Source organism: Anolis carolinensis, unplaced genomic scaffold (genome assembly GCF_035594765.1).
Source record: "Anolis carolinensis isolate JA03-04 unplaced genomic scaffold, rAnoCar3.1.pri scaffold_7, whole genome shotgun sequence".
NCBI lineage: Eukaryota > Metazoa > Chordata > Lepidosauria > Squamata > Dactyloidae > Anolis > Anolis carolinensis.
The window spans coordinates 9,329,241-9,353,402 of NW_026943818.1; the positions used below are offsets into that span (position 1 = coordinate 9,329,241).

At 37.8% G+C, this 24,162-nt stretch overlaps 1 protein-coding gene across 3 annotated transcripts in view; it reads right to left on the reverse strand.

Annotated features, from left to right (window-relative positions):
* lmx1b (LIM homeobox transcription factor 1 beta) overlaps positions 1-24,162 on the reverse strand; it is a 303,566-nt gene that overhangs the window by 216,502 nt on the left and 62,902 nt on the right. For all 3 annotated transcript variants that reach the window (XM_062960410.1, XM_062960409.1, XM_062960408.1), the window contains one exon: positions 15,655-15,853. In XM_062960410.1, the coding sequence (XP_062816480.1) occupies positions 15,655-15,776 (122 nt within the window). In that variant the 5' untranslated portion in view covers positions 15,777-15,853. The remainder of the gene's footprint in view (positions 1-15,654; positions 15,854-24,162) is intronic.

The following is a 24,162-nucleotide window of genomic DNA, read 5'->3' on the forward strand; positions in this document are numbered from 1 at the left end:
TGAAAACATTGACTACAAAAATGCCTTGGATAATCCAGAACCTTGGATAAGCGAGTGTTGGATAAGTGAGACTCTACTATATTTATGAATTTAGCACCAAAATATCATGATATAGTGAAAGCATTGACTACAAAAATGCCTTGGATAAGTGAGTGTTGGTTAAGTGAGACTCTACTGTATTTACGAATTTAACACCAAAATTTCATGATATAGTGAAAACATTGACTACAAAAATGCCTTGGATAATCCAGAACCTTGGATAAGCGAGTCTTGGATAAGTGAGACTCTACTGTAGTAAGGTCACACTAATTTCAGTACCACCAACAATATATATACAGTAGAGTCTCAAAAGAGACTCAAAGCAATACCATTTCTAATAAGGCTTTTCTGTTTTCTCGCTGTCGTAAGATTCACCAACGTTTCTCAAATATTGATAAAATTCGGTTGCGATCCCGAAATCCATACGGGAAAAGGAATTAAGAACTCGGCTGGACTCCTTTCCAAGTAAACATGCATCAGTAAACAAGATTCAGCCCTCGTCTTCATTCGCATGTGACTATTAACACCGTAGCAAACATCGGAAGTGGCCGAAAGTCAACACCCCCCACTTGAATGGCTTTTCGGTTGATTCCTCACCAAATTAATCCATCATTTCAACGCTAGCCCCGTCTCTCTCTGTTTTGGCCATCTGCAAGATATGGCTTGTGTTATTCAACAATTTCATGAGTTTCTGTTATAGCCCATGGCTAATATGGAAATCGCCGAACTTTACCTAAACACATGCACGTGTGCTTTCTTTTTTTGGCAATACTAAGCCAACTCGCAACGGATCGTACGACGGGTCAAATGAAATTTGCTCTCTCCTATCACGATCCACTAAGATCAACATGGCTATTTATCAAAGCAAAGTTACACATTGGTATCGTCAACCTATCCTGTCACTTCAACACGATAAATAAATAAATTTTGTTCTGTGCACAATTTTTCAAAAAGTTGTGTTCATGTTTTTTCATTATACAAAGCATAAATGAATTTCCTTCTATATCTATATATATAAAAGAGTGATGGCATCACGGCAGCGGACAAAACAACAAAAGTAAACACCACACAACCTCGAAAATTGACATCACAACCCCTCATCCATGCCTCTAGGTTGATACAACAAAAAGAAAAGAAAAATAAAGTCCTAATTAGAGGGAGAGGAATAATTGTTTTTATCCAATTGCTGCCAGTTAGAAGGCAAAGCTCCACTCACTTGGTCTCCTAGCAACCCACTCAGCCCAGGGGACCCTTTACCTTAACTACCACCAATTCCTCAATACTTTATTTCCCATACCACCATACTTTGCCACAGCAACGCGTGGCTGGGCACAGCTAGTATATATATAAAAGAGTGATGGCATCACGACGACCCACAAAACAACAAAACTACAGGCCCCCCAACCTCGAAATTTGGCGACACAACCCATCATCCACGGCTCTAAGTTGATACAACAAAAAGAAAAGAAAAATAAAGTCCTAATTAGAGAGAGAGGAATAATTGCTTTTATCCAATTGCTGCCAGTTAGAAGGCTAAGCTCCTCCAACTTGGTCTCCTAGCAACCCAATAAAAATACAGTAGAGTCTCACTTATCCAACATAAACGGGCCGGCAGAACGTTGGATAAGCGAATATGTTGGATAATAAGGAGAGATGAAGGAGAAGCCTATTCAACATCAAATTGGGTTATGATTTTACAAATTAAGCACCAAAACATCATGTTATACAACAAATTTGAAAGAAAAAGTAGCTCGATATGCAGTAAGGCTATGTAGTAATTACTGTATTTATGAATTTAGCACCAAAAAAATCACGATATATTGAAAACATTGACTAAAATATGCGTTGGATAATCCAGAACATTGGATAAGCGAGTGTTGGATAAGTGAGACTCTTCTGTAATTAAAAACTCTAAAAAATTAATACAATAAAATACTATAATAACAGAAAATAACTAAAAATAATACAAGAAAATAATAAAATATAATAAATAAAAAGATAATTTACAATAAAAAATACAAATAACATCAAATAAAAATTACACAACCATTTTTAACCAATACCACTACCACTTTGCCACGGCAACGCATGGCCGGGCACAGCTAGTTTTCTCACTATACAGGTATTCCGAAATATTTCTGGTCCCAACCTGTATATTGTTTGGAGAAAAGAGCAAATAAACGAAATTTTCACCCAAAAGCTACACTTCAATGTTGACAATGTTTAAATGCTTCCAACACAGATATGTAAGTTGTTGCATTCAAGTAATTGTTTCTATGATGATTCAGAGTATTTCTGGCGTTTTGGCCCGTCGGTGATTCAGAATCTATAAATCAATTAGGTTTTGCGAAATAATGTAGGCACTTCTAAGCAGCATCTTAGCGAAAATATGCTTTTCCAATCTTGTCTATGGGATTTCGTGTGTTATGTCAGCCCATTTGTACCTATCACCACTAGAACCACAGTTGTTTTCTTTTACCAGACGTACCGATTATTGCGGTTGTTCCCCAACAATATCCTCATTCACACTTTTGAGCCGTTCTAAACTCTTTTCATTTGTGTCTAGCTGGGTGGCTGAGACAATGTGATCCACTCCGGAGAAGGACAGAATATAAATACTGTAAATAAATAAATTTTGACGCTTCTGCTTTCAGGTGTCTCAATGTACGCAAACTTTGTCCCGTGCACAAAATGATTTAAAATATTGTCTATAGAGTTACCTTCTGGCTATGTGTATAGGTATATATGAAACATATATAGGTCCCGTTTCAAAGATACCGCAGCATTGGTATGTGCAGAGATTCCAAAAAATCTGAAATCACAAATCCATGCTCTCGAGCATTTTGGACGAGGGATATTCAACCTGTATGAAATCACAGAATCACAAAGGCCATCCATTTTTATTTGTGTGTGTATATATATCTATATAAATATATTTATAAGGGTAATGAAATTTCAGCCTAGGACAAAACAACAAAACTGCACATCCCAGAAACACTAAACTTGGCAGCACAACCCCACATCCATGCCTCTACGTTCATACAACAAAAAGAAAAAAAAGTCCTAATTAGAGGGAGAGGAATAATTGTTTTTATCCAATTGCTGCCAGTTAGAAGGCTAAGCTCTGCCACTTGGTCTCCTAGCAACCCACTCAGCCCAGGGGACAGGCGGAGTTAGGCCTCACTTAGGCCTCTTCCACACTGCCTATAAGATACAGATTATCTGATTTTAACTGGATTACATGGCAATGTAGACTCAAGGCCCTTCCACACAGCTATATAACCCATTTATAATCTTATTTTATCTGCTTTGAACTGGATTATCTTGACTATTTCCCATACCACCATACTTCGCCACAGCAACACGTGGCCGGGCACAGCTAGTATTATATATAGCCTTTTTTTCTCCCATTTGAAGCCTATGGGAGGCTTCTCTCATGTCCCTGCATGGGGAGCTGGAGCTAACAGAGGGGAGCTCACCCCGCTCTCCCTGGATTCGAACTGCCAATAATGCAATTAAAAACTATCCATAGTTTTTCTTCTCCCATCTAAAATTAATCTGAAATCCAAAACACTTTTGCTCCCAACCATATTGGATAAGGGAGAGAGAGAGTCCTCCTGTATTGAATCCTGAACCTTTAGTTGGTCTCGAATTAATTCCAAATCTTTATTCGAAATTGTGCCAAGGAAAGTGACACCTTTACTTTCCGATGGTCCATTGTATGTAGAGTGCGGAGAAGAGCAAACCACTTAGCACACTTACAGGCCACTTACTACAATGTGGTTTGAGCCCTACTATGTACACAACGGAGGACCTTCTCACAGCGACACCAGAGTTACTCCAAGTGACCAGCTTCTAGTCAAAGGAAATCTAGTACAATCTACAATCTAGTCTAACTTTGCTTGTGTTTTTAAATATATATATTATTATTGTACCTACAATTCGCATATGACACAATAAATAACAAAATTGTATGCAAAATTTAGTTCTGTGCACAATTTTTGCAAATATCACTTTCACGTTTTCGCCTATTGTTTAACCTGTATATGAAGCATAAATGAATGTCATTTTTCTCATTATACAGGTATAATAATAATAATAACAACAACAACTTTATTTATAACCCGCTTCCATCTCCCCGAGGGGACTCGGAGCGGTTCACACGAGGACCAAGCCCGATCCAAAATATTCCAAAATATTTCTGGTCCCAACCTGTATATTGTTCTGAGAAAAGAGCAACCAAATAGATCAATAAATTGATCCTTTCCCAACTCAACACAAAAATGAATGTTACAGAATAACATCAAAGTACTCAATGCCGTCTAACTTTACACCACGGAAGGGACCCACATGTTGAGTATAACACCCCTGAATGTTTGTTACTGTGTTTCCCCAAAAATAAGACAGTGTCTTATATTAATTTTTGTTCCCAAAATAAGAGGTCTTATTTTCAGGGAATGTCTTATTTTTCCATGAAGAAGAATTCATATTTATGGTTGAACAAAAAAAATCAATTTATTATATACTGTACAGTAGTTGTCATCACAAACCAGCATAACCAGGCAAACTGTGGATCCTATCAAGAATTTCTTGTTACTACCATTATTTCAATGTACAACAATCTATGGTACGTACATTTACTGATCCTGCCTGCTCTGGTGTTCTGTTTGGCGGGCATGCTTCCAAACAAAAACTTTTCTAGGTCTTACTTTCAGGGGAGGCCTTATATTTAGCAATTCAGCAAAACCTCTACTAGGTCTTATTTTCGGGGAAACAAGGTAGGTACAGCATAGGTACAATGGTTTTGGATACATCTCTGAGTTGCATTTTTGTGGCCCTTTGAAATTCATAAGATGTATGATTGTGAGCATGTCTGTTTTTTTAAGGCCAGAGCTGAATTACACATTGAGGAGAATCACTGTGTTTCTGAAGAAAAAAAGAAGAAGATTAATCCCCAAGTCTTCGGAGCAGAAGTTCTAACCCCGGCCACATTTATTTGCAGCCCATCTTGTTACCGATGGCCACCCGGTTTCCATGGCAAGGCATTTGGGGCCTGTCGCTATGAAGTGCGCATAGTTGTTCTCCTCCCTACCGACATCTCCCCCTCCTCTTCCCTCACTTCAGGATCTTTTGGGAAACCTCCTGAATGTCAGACAAAGGAGGGATGTACACCCAGAGATGTCGCCTTTTGTTTGCCGCCAGACTACTTGTGGAGCCATATTATGTTGCCCCGATTGAAGTGACCATGTTCTACCCCACTCGCCACACAAAGGCGGCCTTAAATTTTAGTGACAAGCATGAAGTGGAGGAGAAGAGGAAAAGAGGGAGGGAAGAAAGGCAACGGAGAGGAGAGAGGAGGGAATCGGCCTCCGGGCAAAAGAAGCCCACAACAAATAAAAGATCTGGCACCTTGAAATGTCGCTTGGAGACAGGCGACCATTCGCATTGGGAGCTTGAAAGCTTTCTCACCGCATGACGCACACCAGCAAGAAGATCCTTGCCCCAAGGAACAACTCACATAAGATGGTTTTATTGCTCTATCTATCTATCCATCTATCTATCCATCTATCTATCCAGTCATACAAAACCAATGATGCAAACCTGAATCCTGTTGGTGAACCCCAACAGACTCAATTGCTGAACGAATGGGTCAACATGGAAGTAAATCCCATTGTTTCCATGGGTCTAGTTGAAAATTCGCAAACAGATGTGCCATATATAAAGCCCAATAGCCTTTATCATCCCCTAAAATCCCCACCTACACAGCTTCTTTCTAAGCTGGTTTTATTGCTCTATCTATCTATCCATCTAACCAATGATGCATCCTGAATCCTGTTGGTGAACCCCAACTACACTGACCCAACTCAATTGCTGAACAAATGGGTCAACATGGAAGTAAATCCCACTGTTTCCATGGGTCTAGTTGAGAATTCGCAAACAGATGTGCCATATATAAAGCCCAACAACCTTTATCATCCCCTAAAATCCCCACCTAACCAGCTTCTTTTCTTTCATATTTTCATGAAGAACCTCAACGTCCAATACTATCTATGTAGAGGTTCCACAACCCATACGTTCTGGCTCTCTGTGGTCCTTAAAACTATGGGAAGAAGCCAGTTTTTAAAGGTATCATGAATAGATTTGCCTTATTCAACCTTTCTACACACCCAACAACGATGCCTGTGGTAAAACAGTTCAGTTGACTTCGAACGATGAAGATCCAAACCAAAGACCATGCAGACTCTTCTCTGCCATTCACACAGATACTGAAACATTGCTCATCATACACATCATATGGAGTTGCTCCTCAGCTAAGATCTGAAGGCCAGTCTATATGTTTCCGACCAACTAATTTCTCCTTGGTCTTCTCTTCTCCCTCATCTTCATCCTTGTTCTGAGATGCCTTCACTGAGTCCCATATAGAATTAAGTGGAGGACCCTAACTAATTTCTCCTAACTAATTTCTCCTTGGTCTTCTCTTCTCCCTCATCTTCATCCTTGTTCTGAGATGCCTTCACTGAGTCCCATATGGAATTAAGTGGAGGACCCTAACTAATTTCTCCTAACTAATTTCTCCTTGGTCTTCTCTTCTCCCTCATCTTCATCCTTGTTCTGAGATGCCTTCACTGAGTCCCATATGGAATTAAGTGGAGGACCCTAACTAATTTCTCCTAACTAATTTCTCCTTGGTCTTCTCTTCTCCCTCATCTTCATCCTTGTTCTGAGATGCCTTCACTGAGTCCCATATGGAATTAAGTGGAGGACCCTAACTAATTTCTCCTAACTAATTTCTCCTTGGTCTTCTCTTCTCCCTCATCTTCATCCTTGTTCTGAGATGCCTTCACTGAGTCCCATACGGAATTAAGTGGAGGACCCTAACTAATTTCTCCTAACTAATTTCTCCTTGGTCTTCTCTTCTCCCTCATCTTCATCCTTGTTCTGAGATGCCTTCACTGAGTCCCATATGGAATTAAGTGGAGGACCCTAACTAATTTCTCCTAACTAATTTCTCCTTGGTCTTCTCTTCTCCCTCATCTTCATCCTTGTTCTGAGATGCCTTCACTGACTCCCATATGGAATTAAGTGGAGGACCCTAACTAATTTCTCCTAACTAATTTCTCCTTGGTCTTCTCTTCTCCCTCATCTTCATCCTTGTTCTGAGATGCCTTCACTGACTCCCATATGGAATTAAGTGGAGGGCCCTAACTAATTTCTCCTAACTAATTTCTCCTTGGTCTTCTCTTCTCCCTCATCTTCATCCTTGTTCTGAGATGCCCTCACTGATGCCAATGAAATGAGAGAAAACCCAACTCATCTGCTATTCTTCCCTCTCCAAAGTCATCAAACAATTGAATACAACGTGCTAGACAAAGGACATAACACAGAGAACAATGGGAGTTGAGACTCGGGGTCAATGTATTCACACAGGGAACCACATAGCATCTTCTATAGGTTCTTGACAGTCCATGCTACATCTCCACTCCCCCTTAGTATCTCCTTTCCTACCTCTCTGAGAGAGTTGCTACCCATTCCTATCCCCTTGGGCATCTCTACTGATGTGCCCAAAGCACTCTTCCCAGGGAAACCACTGCTGATTCAGCCATAAATGCCAGAGTGGCCAAAACTTTCTGGTTGGAAAAGTTTCATGGCCTCGGGTGGCCTGAAGGAGTGGAGGCCCCAAGTGGAAGAGCTTCACTGATGGCTCTTTTGAGTCTACTTTGTCCTACTTTGGCCTACTTTGTTGAATGTTCTGATTTATGTTGACTATGTCAGATGCTCTGTTTTATAGTTTACTGGTTTTAATCTGTCGTTATATGCTACTAGCTGTGCCCGGCCACGCATTGCTGTGGTGAAGTATGGTGGTATGGGAAATAAAGTATTGAGGAATTGGCGGTAGTTAGGTAAAGGGTAAAGGTGTGGAGTCCAGATAATCCAGTTAAAGCAGATAATATAAGATTATAAATGGGTTATATAGCTGTGTGGAAGGGCCTTGAGTCTACACTGCCATCTAATCCAGTTAAAATCTGATAATGTGTATTTTATAGGCAGTGTGGAAGAGACCTAAGTGAGGCCTAACTCTGCCTGCGCCCTGGGCTGAGTGGGTTGCTAGGAGACCAAGTGGGTGGAGCTTAGCCTTCTAACTGGCAGCAATTGGATAAAAACAATTATTCCTCTCCCTCTAATTAGGACTTTATTTTTCTTTTCTTTTTGTTGTATCAACCTAGAGGCGTGGATGATGGATTGTGTTGTCAATTTTCGAGGTTGTGGGGTGTTTAGTTTTATTGTTTTGTGGGTCGCCGTGATGCCATCACTCATTTATATATAGAGAGATAGATTTTAGTAATGTGATGTATTTCTATTGAATTTTGCCATTTACTTTGTTGAGAACTGATTTGAGTGCCCCCTAGGAGTGAGAAAAGGGGTATATACTATATAAATAAAATGAATAAATAATAAATAATACTTGGACAACTGGAGGACACTCACAGAGTCAATATGGAGTCAAGTGGAGTACACTCATTGAGTCTCATAAGGAGTCAAGTGGAGTACACTCATTGAGTCCCATAAGGAGTCAGGTGGAGTACACTCATTGAGTCCCATAAGGAGTCAAGTGGAGGACACTCATTGAGTCCCATAAGGAGTCAAGTGGAGGACACTCATTGAGTCCCATAAGGAGTCAAGTGGAGGACACTCATTGAGTCCCATAAGGAGTCAAGTGGAGGACACTCATTGAGTCAGCATCGAGCCTGATATGGAGTCAGTTAGATGACACTTGTGGGGTCAACATTAAGTCCCATATGAAGTGGAGGACACTCATTAACTCAACATCAAGTCCAATATGGAATTAATTTGATGACCCCCTGAGACCCATATGGAATTAAGTGGAGGACACTCACTGAATCAACATTGAGTTTAATATGATGTCAATTAGATGACACTCACTGAGTCAACATTGAGTTTAATATGATGTCAATTAGATGACACTCACTGAGTCAACATTGAGCCCCATATGGAATTAAGTGGAGGACACTCACTGAATCAACATTGAGTTTAATATGATGTCAATTAGATGACACTCACTGAGTCAACATTGAGCCCCATATGGAATTAAGTGGAGGACACTCACTGAATCAACATTGAGTTTAATATGATGTCAATTAGATGACACTCACTGAGTCAACATTGAGCCCCATATGGAATTAAGTGGAGGACCCTAAATAACTTAACATTGAGTCCAATATGAAGTCAATTAGATGATATTTGTTGACTCAACATTGAGTCCCATATGGAGTCAAGTAGAAGATACTCATTGGCTCAACACTGAGTACAATATGAAGTCAATTAGACGACACTCACTGAGTCAACATTGAGCCCTATATGGAATTAAGTGGAGGACACTCATTGTGTTAGAACTGAGTCCCATATGGAATCAAGTGGAAGAAGATACTCATTGAGTCAATACCAAGTCCTATATGGAGTCAACTGAAGAACACTCATTGAGTCCCATATGGAATTAATTGGAGGACACTCATTACATCAGAACTGAGTCCCACATAGAATCAAGTGGAAGAAGATACTTATTGGGTCAACATCAAGTCCTATATGGAGTCAACTGAAGAACACTCATTGAGTCCCATATGGAGTAAGTAGAGGATACTCACTGAATCAGCATTGACTCTCATATGGACTCAAGTGGAACATACTCATTGTGTCAACATTGACTCTCCTATGGTGGACAATCACTGAGTAGTACAACATGGAGCAAATGGAGGACACTCAGTGCTTCAACATTGACTCCGGAAAGGAAGGAAGGAAGGAAGGAAGGAAGGAAGGAAGGAAGGAAGGAAGGAAGGAAGGACGGAAGGACGGAAGGACGGAAGGACGGAAGGAAGGAAGGAAGGAAGGAAGGAGGAAGGAAGGAAGGAAGGAAGGAAGGAAGGAAGGAAGGAAGGAGGAAGGAAGGAAGGAAGGAAGGAAGGAAGGAAGGAAGGAAGGAAGGAAGGAAGGAAGGAGGAAGGAAGGAAGGAAGGAAGGAAGGAAGGAAGGAAGGAAGGAGGAAGGAAGGAAGGAAGGAAGGAAGGAAGGAAGGAAGGAGGAAGGAAGGAAGGAAGGAAGGAAGGAAGGAGGAAGGAAGGAAGGAAGGAAGGAAGGAAGGAAGGAAGGAAGGAAGGAAGGAGGAAGGAAGGAAGGAAGGAGGGAGGGAGGGAGGGAGGGAGGGAGGGAGGGAGGGAGGAAGGAAGGAAGGAAGGAAGGAAGGAAGGAAGGAAGGAAGGAAGGACGGACGGACGGAAGGAAGGAAGGAAGGAAGGAAGGAAGGAAGGAAGGACGGAAGGAAGGAAGGACAGAAGGAAGGAAGGAAGGAAGGAAGGAAGGAAGGAAGGAAGGAAGGAAGGACGGAAGGAAGGAAGGACAGAAGGAAGGAAGGAAGGAAGGAAGGAAGGACAGAAGGAAGGAAGGAAGGAAGGAAGGAAGGAAGGAAGGAAGGAAGGAAGGAAGGAAGGACAGAAGGAAGGAAGGAAGGAAGGAAGGAAGGAAGGAAGGAAGGAAGGAAGGAAGGACGGAAGGAAGGAAGGAAGGAAGGAAGGAAGGAAGGAAGGAAGGAAGGAAGGAAGGACGGAAGGACGGAAGGAAGGAAGGAAGGAAGGAAGGAAGGAAGGAAGGAAGGACAGAAGGAAGGAAGGAAGGAAGGAAGGAAGGAAGGAAGGAAGGAAGGAAGGAAGGACAGAAGGAAGGAAGGAAGGAAGGAAGGAAGGAAGGAAGGAAGGAAGGAAGGAAGGACAGAAGGAAGGAAGGAAGGAAGGAAGGAAGGAAGGAAGGAAGGAAGGAAGGAAGGAAGGACGGAAGGAAGGAAGGACAGAAGGAAGGAAGGAAGGAAGGAAGGAAGGAAGGAAGGAAGGAAGGAAGGAAGGAAGGAAGGAAGGACAGAAGGAAGGAAGGAAGGAAGGAAGGAAGGAAGGAAGGAAGGAAGGAAGGAAGGACGGAAGGACGGAAGGAAGGAAGGAAGGAAGGAAGGACAGAAGGAAGGAAGGAAGGAAGGAAGGAAGGAAGGAAGGAAGGAAGGAAGGAAGGAAGGAAGGAAGGAAGGAAGGAAGGAAGGAAGGATTCCCACCCAACAACACCCGGCTAAACTGGATTCAAGCACAACCGAACCATTCCATTATTATTAATATTAATATTCGGAGTTTAAAAAAAAACTCCTCTTCGCCCTCCCCCTCCCAAATCCTAACTCAAAATTGCCGATCTTCGGCCTTTTAATCCGCATTAGTACCGCTATTGCGTGCCGTGCGGACGCGGATCCGATTTGGCCGGACATAATACAATATATGTAATATAATATGATATGATATGATATGATATATATGCAAACCCCATTCTTCTTTACTATATATAATGTAATTCATGTATATAATATAATATAATATGATATGATATATATGCAAACTCCATTCTTCTTTACTATATGTAATGTAATTAATATATATAATATAATATAGTAAATATACAAACCCTATTCTTCTTTGCTATGTATATAATATAATTAATATATATAATATAATATAATGTAATAAATATGCAAACCCTATTCTTTGCTATATATATAATTAATGTATACAATATAATATGATATGATGATATATATGCAAACCCCATTCTTCTTTACTATATATAACGTAATTAATATATATAATATAATGTAATAAATATGCAAACCCCATTCTTCTTTACTATATATAATGTAATTAATATATATAATATAATATAGTAAATATACAAACCCTATTCTTCTTTGCTATGTATATAATATAATTAATATATATAATATAATATAATGTAATAAATATGCAAACCCTATTCTTCTTTGCTATATATAATTAATATATGATATATATGCAAACCCCATTCTTCTTTACTATATATAATGTAATTAATATATATAATATAATGTAATAAATATACAAACCCTATTCTTCTTTGCTACATATATAATATAATTAATATAATATAATATAGAAGTAAAACCCTATTCTTCTTTGCTATGTATATAATATAATTAATAAATAATATAATATACATATAATAATATATATGCAAACCCTATTCTTCTTTGCTATGTACATAATATAATTAATAAATAATATAATATACATATAATAATATATATGCAAACCCTATTCTTCTTTGCTACATATATGATATAATTAATATAATATAGAAGTAAAACCCTATTCTTCTTTGATATATATATATATATATATATATATATAATAGATATGCAAATCCCTATTCTTCTTTGCTACATATATAATTAATATAATATAATATAGAAGTAAAACCCTATTCTTTCTTGATATATATATATATATATATATATATATATATATATATATATATATAACCAATATATATAATATAATAGATATGCAAATCCCTATTCTTCTTTGCTACATATATAATTAATATAATATAATATAGAAGTAAAACCCTATTCTTTCTTGCTATATATATATATAACCAATATATATAATATAATAGATATGCAAATCCCTATTCTTCTTTGCTACATATATAATTAATATAATATAATATAGAAGTAAAACCCTATTCTTTCTTGCTATATATATATATAACCAATATATATAATATAATAGATATGCAAATCCCTATTCTTCTTTGCTACATATATAATTAATATAATATAATATAGAAGTAAAACCCTATTCTTTCTTGCTATATATATATATAACCAATATATATAATATAATAGATATGCAAATCCCTATCCTTCTTTGCTATATATATAATATAATATAAACGAAAATATATGATTTCCAGAGCTTTTTCGATGGCACTGATGCCATTTCTCCGAGCCTTTTGTCCTATTATGATCCCTGCTTTGTTGGAATGCATTCTTCGGATTCAAATCAACTCAAGGAAGGTTTGCACCGAATCAGAGGCGAAACAACGAAGGTTTGAGGTCTTTTCGGATTGGGATCTTGCTCCAAAGGAGCTTTTCCAATAATGTTTCGGAGGAACAAAGCAAACTTGTGGGTTTTCGCTCCTCCTTTGGCTCTCCGACCAAAGCCTTTCAGAAAACTCTAATAAAATCACCTTTTGCAAAATAATGAATTGGGCTTTTATGTATTCCGTTGCTGGCTGGAAACATTTCCGATGGTTTTTTTAAGGCCTAATGTTTTTAAATTGTTATTATATTCGCAACAAGTCGGCGGGCCGGGAAAACAAATATTATTGCATCCTAAAACGCGAGTTTGCTTGTCTTGAAAGTAGAATTTAGTCTGATAGGACTGACAACTATCTAGCTATCGGTGTCCTGCTTTAAATAGTTTTTCTTCCAAATATATAATCCTATTTTAAACTGCCAAAGCCCAAAAGGAGGGAGGCTATACAATGCATTTCGAGCCAGCAGACAATAAAAATAAAAATAAAACAAAATAAAATACACCGCATTATTACTACTGCTACTACTACTACTGCTATTATACATATTTTGAATACAGTAGAGTCTCACTTATCCAACATAAACGGGCTGGCAGAATGTTGGATAAGCGAATATGTTGGATAATAAGGAGGCATTAAGGAAAAGCCTATTAAACATCAAATTAGGTTATGATTTTACAAATTAAGCGCCAAAACATCATGTTATACAACAAATTTGACAGAAATAGTAGTTCAATATGCAGCAATCCTATGTAGTAATTACTGTATTTATGAATTTAGCACCAAAATATCACAATATATTGAAAACATTGACTACAAAAATGGCTTGGATAATCCAGAGGCTTGGATAAGTGAGACTCTACTGTATATAATCCTATTTTAAACTGCCAAAGCCCAAAAGGAGGGAGGCTATACAATGCATTTCGAGCCAGCCCGCATTACTACTACTACTACTATGTATATATAATATGAATACAGTAGAGTCTCACTTATCCAAGCCTCTGGATTATCCAACGCATTTTTGTAGTCAATGTTTGCAATACATTGTGATATTTTGGTGCTAAATTCATAAATACAGTAATTACTACATAGCATTACTGCGTATTCAACTACTTTTTCTGTCAAATTTGTTGTATAACATGATGTTTTGGGGATTAATTTGTAAAATCATAACCTAATTTGATGTTTAATAGACTTTTTCTTAATCTCTCCTTATTATCCAACATATCCGTTGGATAAGTGAGACTCTACTGTACACATACACATGCACACACACTCATATATATGTATGTGTGTGAGTGTTGGCCACTATGTTATTATCATGATCATTATTAATACTACTAGTATTACTACTATTACTACTACTACCTTACATTACCTTTACTACACACATTATTATAATAATATGTGTGTGCGTGGTGTGTGATGGCCACTTTGTTATTATCATGATCAATAATAATGATAATAATAATAATAACAATGTGTGTGTGTGGTGTGTGTATGATGGCCACTTTGTTATTATCATGATCAATAATAATAATAATAATAATGTGTGTGTGCGTGGTGTGTGATGGCCACTTTGTTATTATCATGATCAGTAATAATAATAATAATAATAATAATAATAATAATAAGTGTGTGCGAGGTGTGTGATGGCCATTTTGTTATTATCATGATCACTAATAATAATAATAATAATAATAATAATAATAATAATAATAATAATAATGTGTGTGTGTGGTGTGTGTGATGGCCACTTTGTTATTATCATGATCACTAATAATAACAATAATAATAATGTGTGTGTATATATATATATATATATACAGTATATGTATATATAATATACATGTATATGTATGTGTGTGTGTATAATAAAATCTGTTGCCTATTATTATTATTATTATTATTATTATTACTAATAATAATATGTGTTGGCTAATGTATTATTAAAAATAATACAGTGACCCACTCATTACTATTATTATATGGCTGGAGGTGATGGCCACTTTGTTATTATTATGATCAATAATAATAATAATGTGTGTGTGTGTGTGGTGTGTGTGTGATGGCCACTTTGTTATTATTATGATCAATAATAATAATAATGTGTGTATGTGTGTGTACATACATACATATATATATATATATATATACACATACACACACAGTATATGTATATATAATATGCATGTATATGTATGTGTGTGTGTGTGTGTATAATAAAATCTGTTGCCTATTATTATTATTATTATTATTATTATTACTAATAATATGTGTTGGCTAAGGTATAATTAAAAATAATACAGTGACCCACTCATTACTGGGGTAAAAAATCCCGACGCAACAATAGTCTCAAAGGAATCATAGAATCGTAGAGTTGGGAGAGACCTGCTGGGCCATCCAGTCCAACCCCATTCTGCCAAGAAGCAGGAAAATGGCATTCAAAGCACCCCCGACAGATGGCCATCCAGCCTCTGCTTCAAAGCCTCCACCACAGTATAGAAAGGGGCGCGCATGACGTCATAAGGCGAGCGCATGACGCCATCAGAGGCTGAGCCAACCCCCAGCCGGCAAGGCGCTGCAATCACCAAGGAAACCCGACGTCATACCGCTCTCAAACAAAGCCCGACGGCGTCATAATAATACTGGACTTACTGTTGGTAGTCTTGCTTGCAGTAGAGCTTCCTGTCCCGGAAGTAGCAGCTGGTGGTGAGCGCCTGCTGGCAGACGGCGCAGTGTAGACACTCCTCGTGCCAGGAGGAGTCGTTGACGCGCATCAGGAACCGGTCCGAGATGGGCCGCTGGCAGCCCTCGCACACCGACGAGGACGAGGCCGGGTGCTGGCAGTCCGAGCCTGGGCGGAGGAGAGACGAGAGAAGGCAAGGCCCGGCGTCACTCCGCGGCGAGACACGCGTCTCCGCCCCGCGTTCACACGTGCAGCGCCCACACAGGCGCCCCCGGGGCTTCTCCAGGCCCGGGATTTCATGCTTGCGTGTCGAGGGGACAATCCCAGACACCTGGACCCAATGTGCAAGTGTGCGGTGAGGTTAGGGACATGGAATAAATGTAATAATAGACTGGCCAATGCACATTAATAATAATAATAATAATACACTGGCCCATACATCATCATCATCATCATCATTATCATTATTAGTATTATTACTACACTGGGTAACACGTAATAATAATAATAATAATAAATTATCATTATTAGTATTATTATTATACTAGGTAACACGTAATAATAATAATAATAATAAATTATCATTATTAGTATTATTATTATACTAGGTAACACGTAATAATAATAATAATAATAAATTATCATTATTAGTATTATTATTATACTAGGTAACACGTAATAATAATAATAATACACTGGCCCACACATCCTCATTATTATTATTATTATTATTATTACACTGGGTAACACATAATAATAATAATAATAATAATAATAATAATAATAATAATAATAATAATAATAATAATAATAATAATACACTGGTCCATACATCATCATCATCATCATCATTATCATTATTAGTATTATTATTATACTGGGTAACACGTAATAATAATAATAATAAATTATCATTATTAGTATTATTATTATACTGGGTAACACGTAATAATAATAATAATAAATTATCATTATTAGTATTATTATTATACTGGGTAACACGTAATAATAATAATAATAATAACTATAATAATACACTGGCCCACACATCAACATTATTATTATTACTACACTGGGTAACACGTAATAATAATAATAATAATAATAATAATAATAATAATAATAATAATAATAATAATAATACATTGGCCCACACATCCTCCTCCTCCTCATTATTATTATTTCACTGGGTAACACGTAATAATAATAATAATAATAATAATAATAACTATAATAATACACTGGCCCACACATCAACATTATTATTATTACTACACTGGGTAACACGTAATAATAATAATAATAATAATAATAATAATAATAATAATAATAATAATAATATCGGGATGTTACAAACCTAGACAACGGCGTTGGTAGCAAAAGTCCTCAGAGGCATATGGAAATATTACTTAACATTATACCCAATTATTAAATTAGTTTTTACTTCACTTGGTAAATACTTGAGAATAAACTGCAAGGTCTCATAATTCGGAGTCACTAGACATTATCAATGTCTATTATGGGTTGCTGTGAGTCTTTCGGGCTGTAGCCCGAAAGACTCACAGCAACCTAGTGATTCCTGCCATGAAGGCCTTCGACAATACAATGTCTATTATTATTATTATTGACAATATTATTGACATTATTATTATTATTATTATTATTATTATTATTATTATTATTCCCCGGCTGCTTCATCATTGTCAATGTATTACTACTATTATTGGGTTGCTGTGAGTTTTTCGGTCTGTATGCTCATGTTCCAGAAGCATTCTCTCCTGACGTTTCGCCCACATCTATGGCAGGCATCCTCAGCGGTAGCACTTGGCCACCTTGATGAGCATTGAATGGCCTTGCTAATAGCATTAATTAGCATTGATAATAGCCTATTATTATTATTGCCCTCGCCCCAAAAATAAGACCTACCCTGAAAATGAAACCTATCACAATTTTTCAGTGTTTCTAAGGATGCTCGAAATATAAACCCGATTTTTAAAAAAATAAAAATAAAAAATAGAGTGCATTTTTAAAAATCAATTTGGACTGCTTCACCGTTATCAATATATTATTATTCCCGGAATGCTTCACCACTATCAGTGTATTATTATTATTATTATTATTATTATTATTATTATTATTATTATTATTGTTCCCAAGCTGCTTCACCATTATCAATGTATTATTATTATTATTATTATTATTATTATTATTATTATTCCCGGTCTGCTTCATCAATGTAGTATTATTATAATTATCATTCCCCCGGCTGCTTGCCCATTATCAATGCATTATTATTATTATGATTATCATCATCATCATCATCATCATTGTTCCCAAGATGCTTCACCATTATAAATGTATTCCCGGACTGCTTCATCAATGTAGTATTATTATTATCATCATCATCATTCCCCGGCTGCTTCACCATTATCAATGCATTATTATTATTATTATTATTATTATTATTATTATTATTATTATTATTATTATTCCCAGTTTGGAAAGCGTGTGCTGCTGTCTGTCAAATCCAACCCTATCTTATGCAAAAAAAAAAAAAAGGGGGGGGGGGAGGGAGGGTTCAAACCGAGGGATCAAACCATACTAAATATTTCCAAGCACCGATATTAATAGATAAATATAAAATAATCCATGATCTTCTCGACTGATTAAATGGGTAGCGATTTGTTATAGGGAGGAAAAGATACCATTATCAATATATTATTATTATTATTATTCCCGGGCTGCTTCATCAATGTATTATTATTATCATCATCATCATAATCATCATCTTCCCTTGGCTGCTTCACCGTTATCAATGCATTATTATTATTATTATTATTATTCCCGGCTGCTTCACCATTATCGATGCATTATTATTATTATTATTATTATTCCCGGCTGCTTCACCATTATCAATGCATTATTATTATTATTATTATTATTCCCGGCTACTTCACCATTATCAATGCATTATTATTATTATTCCCGGCTGCTTCACCATTATCAATGCATTATTATTATTATTATTATTATTCCCGGCTGCTTCACCATTATCAATGCATTATTATTATTATTATTATTATTATTATTCCCGGCTGCTTCACCATTATCAATGCATTATTATTATCTTCATCATAATTCCCTTGGCTGCTTCACCATTATCAATGCATCATCATCATTATTATTATTATTATTATTATTATTATTATTATTCCCGGCTGCTTCATCAATGTATTATTATTATCATCATCATAATTCCCTTGGCTGCTTCACCATTATCAATGCATTATTATTATTATTATTATTATTATTATTATTATTATTATTATTATTATTATTCCCGGCTGCTTTACCATTATCAATGCATTATTATTATTATTATTATTATTATCATCATCATCATCATCATCATCATTATCATTCCCCCGGCTGAAGAAGAATATAAGTCACTTAGGAATTATGGGAGTTGTAGTCCAAAATTCCTGGAGGGCCGAAGTTTGCCCATTGCCCATTAATATGAGGCTACGATTGATATTTTTGTTGTTGTTGTTGTTTATTCGTTCAGTGAGCTTCCTGTCGGGCGTCGCAACCCTCAGCAACTTCAAGGATATTTGTATTAGGACGCGATTAATGTGATGCTATCGGCTCTGGTAACTCAATTGAAGGGTTTTTTTTCAAGAAGTGGCTTTGTTACAAAACCTATTTTGTAACGCGGTGTGTTTCGGGTTTTTATTAAAAACCGGTTCAAAAAGAGCCAAGCCCTTTGCTCAAGCTCCTCGTGGAAAGGCGTCGGGTTGAACCGTTTGGGATCCCACCAAAAACCCCAAAAGGAAGGAAGAAACAGACCCCAAAAAGAAGAAGAAGAAGAAAGAGAAGGAATTGCAAAGTCGGGAGAGAAAGAAAGCTTGTTTTCCGAGCCTCCAAAACTGGTTTCTCTCTCTCTCTCTTGGTTGCAGATTCAGAAGAAAAAATGAGGCAGAGGTTGAAGGGGAAACTAAGCCTCGAATGGGAAGGAAGGAAAGAAGAAAAGAAAAGAAAGGAGAAAGGGAAGGAATGGAAAGAGAAAGGAAGCTTGTTTCCTGCGGCCTTGGAGACTGGGACTAGGATCTCATCACACAGAGCTTTGGATCCACTTTAAATCCACTTTAAATCCACTTTAAATTCGTTTTAGGAAGGCGGCTTTAAACAGCTCAGCCAGACAGGTCCTGGACCTCACCAAACTACAAATCCCAGAATCCTGCAGAAGGCAGAAACCGGGTTTAAAGTGGATTCATGCTTTAATGTGATGAGGCATTTAATGAGACCGAACAATGACTTCAAATGTCAGGAAAGGAGTTTCCAATGAACTTCCTAATTGGGAAAGTTGTTCACTAGTGGAACTCTCTGCCTCAGAATCCTGCAGAAGGCTGAAACCGGGTTTAAATTGGATTCATGCTTTAATGTGATGAGGCATTTAATGAGACCGAACAATGACTTCAAATGTCAGGAAAGGAGTTTCCAATGAACTTCCTAATTGGGAGAGTTGTTCACTAGTGGAACTCTCTGCCTCAGAATCCTGCAGAAGGCAGAAACCGTGTTTAAATTGGATTCATGCTTTAATGTGATGAGGCATTTAATGAGACCGAACAATGACTTCAAATGTCAGGAAAGGAGTTTCCAATGAACTTCCTAATTGGGAGAGTTGTTCACTAGTGGAACTCTCTGCCTCAGAATCCTGCAGAAGGCAGAAACCGTGTTTAAATTGGATTCATGCTTTAATGTGATGAGGCATTTAATGAGACCGAAGAATGGCTTCAAATGACAGGAAAGGAGTTTCCAATGAACTTCCTAATTGGGAGAGTTGTTCACTAGTGGAACTCTCTGCCTCAGAATCCTGCAGAAGGCTGAAACCGGGTTTAAAGTGGATTCATGCTCTAATGTGATGAGGCATTTAATGAGACCGAACAATGACTTCAAATGTCAGGAAAGGAGTTTCCAATGAACTTCCTAATTGGAAGAGTTGTTCAGCAGTGGAACTCTCTGCCTCAGAATCCTGCCGAAGGCATAAACCGGGTTTAAAGTGGATTCATGCTCTAATGTGATGAGGCATTTAATGAGACCGAACAATGACTTCAAATGTCAGGAAAGGAGTTTCCAATGAACTTCCTAATTAGGAGAGTTGTTCAGCAGTGGAACTCTCTGCCTCAGAATCCTGCAGAAGGCATAAACCGGGTTTAAAGTGGTTTTATGCTCTTAAGTGGTTTAGACATTCTCAATGTCTAATATTATTATTCCCCGGCTGCTTCACCATTATCAATGTATTATTATTATTATTATTATTATTATTATTATTATTATTATTATTATTATTTTATGACACAGCAAACAATATAGATATGCTGGATTTCATATCACAAAATCACAAGTCGAACACTTCCCAAGTGTCTAGGACTGTGTGATTATTATTATTATTATTCACCATTATCAATGGCTTCAAACAACAGCAAGGGCGATTCCAATGAATATTAGGAAGAACTTCCTAACTGGGAGAGTTGTTCAGCAGTGGAACTCTCTGCCTCAGAGTGTACAAATCCCAGAATCCTGCAGAAGGTAGAAACCGGGTTTAAAGTGGATTTATGCTCTAGTGTGATCCACCATTCTCAATGTCTAATATTATTATTCCCCGACTGCTTCACCATTATCAATGTATTATTACTATTATTATTATTATTCACCATTATCAATGGCTTCAAACGACAGCAAAGGAGATTCCAATGAATATCAGGAAGAACTTCCTAAGTGGGAGAGTTGTTCAGCAGTGGAACTCTCTGCCCCAGAGTGTGGTGAAGGTCTGGCAGGGCTTTGAATGCGATTTTTCTGGGGTTTGGGGTCTCTTCCAAACTCTAGGATTTTATGATTGGAAGGGAAAGAGAAGCAAGAAGGAAGAGTGAGGGGAAGAAGAGGAGAGCAATAACTTAGGGAGAAGAGTAAGAGAGAGAGGGAATAAAGAAGCCAGGGAGGCAAAGATAGAAGAAGAAGGAAGAAGGAGGGAGAAAGGAGAAGAGGAGAGAAAGGAAGGGAGAAAGGAAGGGATAGAGGAGAGTGAGAGCGAAGGGAGGAAGAGGGAGAGAATGGAAAAGGAGGGAGAGAGAAGAGATAAAAGGGAGGAAGGAAAGAATGAATGAATGAAGGAAGGAAGGAAGGAAGGAAGGAAGGAAGGGAAGAAGGAAAGAAGAGATAGAGGAGAGAGAGAAGGGAGGAAGAGGGAGAGAATGGAAAAGGAGGGAGAGAGAAGAGATAAAAGGGAGGAAGGAAAGAATGAAAGAAGGAAGGAAGGAAGGAAGGAAGGAAGGGAAGAAGGAAAGAAGAGATAGAGGAGAGAGAGAAGGGAGGAAGAGGGAGAGAATGGAAAAGGAGGGAGAGAGAAGGGGAGATAAAAGAGAGGAAGGAAAGAATGAAAGAAGGAAGGAAGGAAGGAAGGAAGGGAAGAAGGAAAGAAGAGATAGAGGAGAGAGAGAAGGGAGGAAGAGGGAGAGAATGGAAAAGGAGGGAGAGAGAAGGGGAGATAAAAGAGAGGAAGGAAAGAATGAAAGAAGGAAGGAAGGAAGGGAAGAAGGGAAGAAGGGATAAAGAGAAGGGAGGAAGGGAAGAGAGAATGGAAAAGGAGGGAGAGAGAAGGGGAGATAAAAGAGAGGAAGGAAGGAAGGAAAGAAGGAAGGGAGAAAGGGAGGGAGGGATAGAGAAGCTCAAGAGGGAGAGCGAAGGGAGGAAAAGGGAGAGAATGGTAAAGTAGAGAAAGAGAAGGGGAGATGAAAGGCAGAAGGAAGAGGAGAGCAAGAGTGAAGGGAGAGAATGGAAAAGGATAGGGAGAGAAGGAAGGAAGAGGGAAGAAGATGAAAAGCAGAAGAGCAAGAGTGAAGGGAGGGAAAGAGAGAAAAGAGTAGGAAGAGAGGGAAGGAAGGCAAAGGAAAAAGGGAGCAAGAGCTAAGGAGAGAATGGAAAATGGTAGGGAGAGAAGAAAGGAAGGGAGGAAGGAAGGAGGAGGAAGGAGGAAGGTGAAAGGCAGAAGAGCAAGAGTGAAAGGACAGAATGGAAAAGGGTAGGGAGAGAAGGAAGGAAGAAGGAAGAAAATGAAAGGCAGAAGAGCAAGAGTGAAAGGAGGGAAAGAAAGAAAAGAGTAGGAAGAGAGGGAAGGAAGGCAAAGGAAAAAGAGAGCAAGAGCTAAGGAGAGAATGGGAAATGGTAGGGAGAAAAGAAAGGAAGAAAGAAAATGAAAGGCAGAAGAGTGAAAGGAGGGAAAGACAGAAAAGAGTAGGAAGAGAAGGAAGGAAGGCAAAGGAAGAAAAGAGCAAGAGCGAAGGAGAGAATGGAAAAGGGTAGGGAGAGAAGGAAGGGAGGAAGGAAGAGTGAAGGGAGAGAATGGAAAAGAGTAGGAAGAGAGGGAAGGAAGGCAAAGGCAGAAGGAAGAAAAGAGCAAGAACGAAGGGAATGAACGGAAAAAGATAGGGAGAGAAAGAAGGAAGGATGAGGGAGGAAAGGAAAAGTCAGGAGAGCAAGAGTAAAAGGAGGGAAAGAGAGAAAAAAGTAGGAAGAGAGGGAAGGAAGGCAAAGGCAGAAGGAAGAAGAGAACAAGAGCGACAGGAGAAAGAGGGAGAGAATGGAAAGTGGAAAAAGAAAGGGGAAGATGAAACGCAGAAGGAAGAAAAGAGCAAAAGCAAAGAGAGCAAGAGGGAAAGAATGGAAAGGGATGTGCATGTATATACTTTAGCCTATGGAGAGAAGGAGAACTAGGACACTTCATTAATTCCACCAAATTAATAAATTCCACTTATTTTCACCTCATGACTGCTATGACATATTTTAAGTGAACACCTATGATAGCCATTTCGAATATATTTTAATTGCCTTCCAGGATATGCGTTTCAATGTTAATTCATGCTATTAGTTTATCATTATTGGATTATTTTATTTTATTTTTTGCTCTAAGTCTACTGTTTATTATTGGATTATTTTATACTTTTAATTCTTTTGCTATAAATTAACTGTTATTGTTGCGCATTATTTTGGTTTTTGATGTGTTTGTATTATTTTGGGCATTGAATAATTGCCTTTTTCCCTGTGTGAGAGAGCCGGGGTCTAGAAATAAAGTTTTATTATATATTATTATATATAAGAGTGAAGGAAGCGAGAGAATGGGAAAGAGTAGAAAGAGAGAGAGAGAGGGAGATGAAAGGCAGAAGGGAGAGCGAAAGGAGGAAGAAGGAGAGAATAGGAAGGATAGAAAGACAGGAAGATGAAAGACGGAAAGGAGAGAATGGGAAAGGGTAGGAAGAGAGAGAAAAGAATAGGAAAAGAGGGAAGGAAGGGAAGAAAAGGCAGAAGGAAGAAAAGAGCAAGCAGGAAGAGAGGAAGAGGGAGAGAAGGAAGGAAGGAACAAAGAAAGAAAGAAAGAAAGAAAGAAAGAAAGAAAGAAAGAAAGAAAGAAAGAAAGAAAGAAA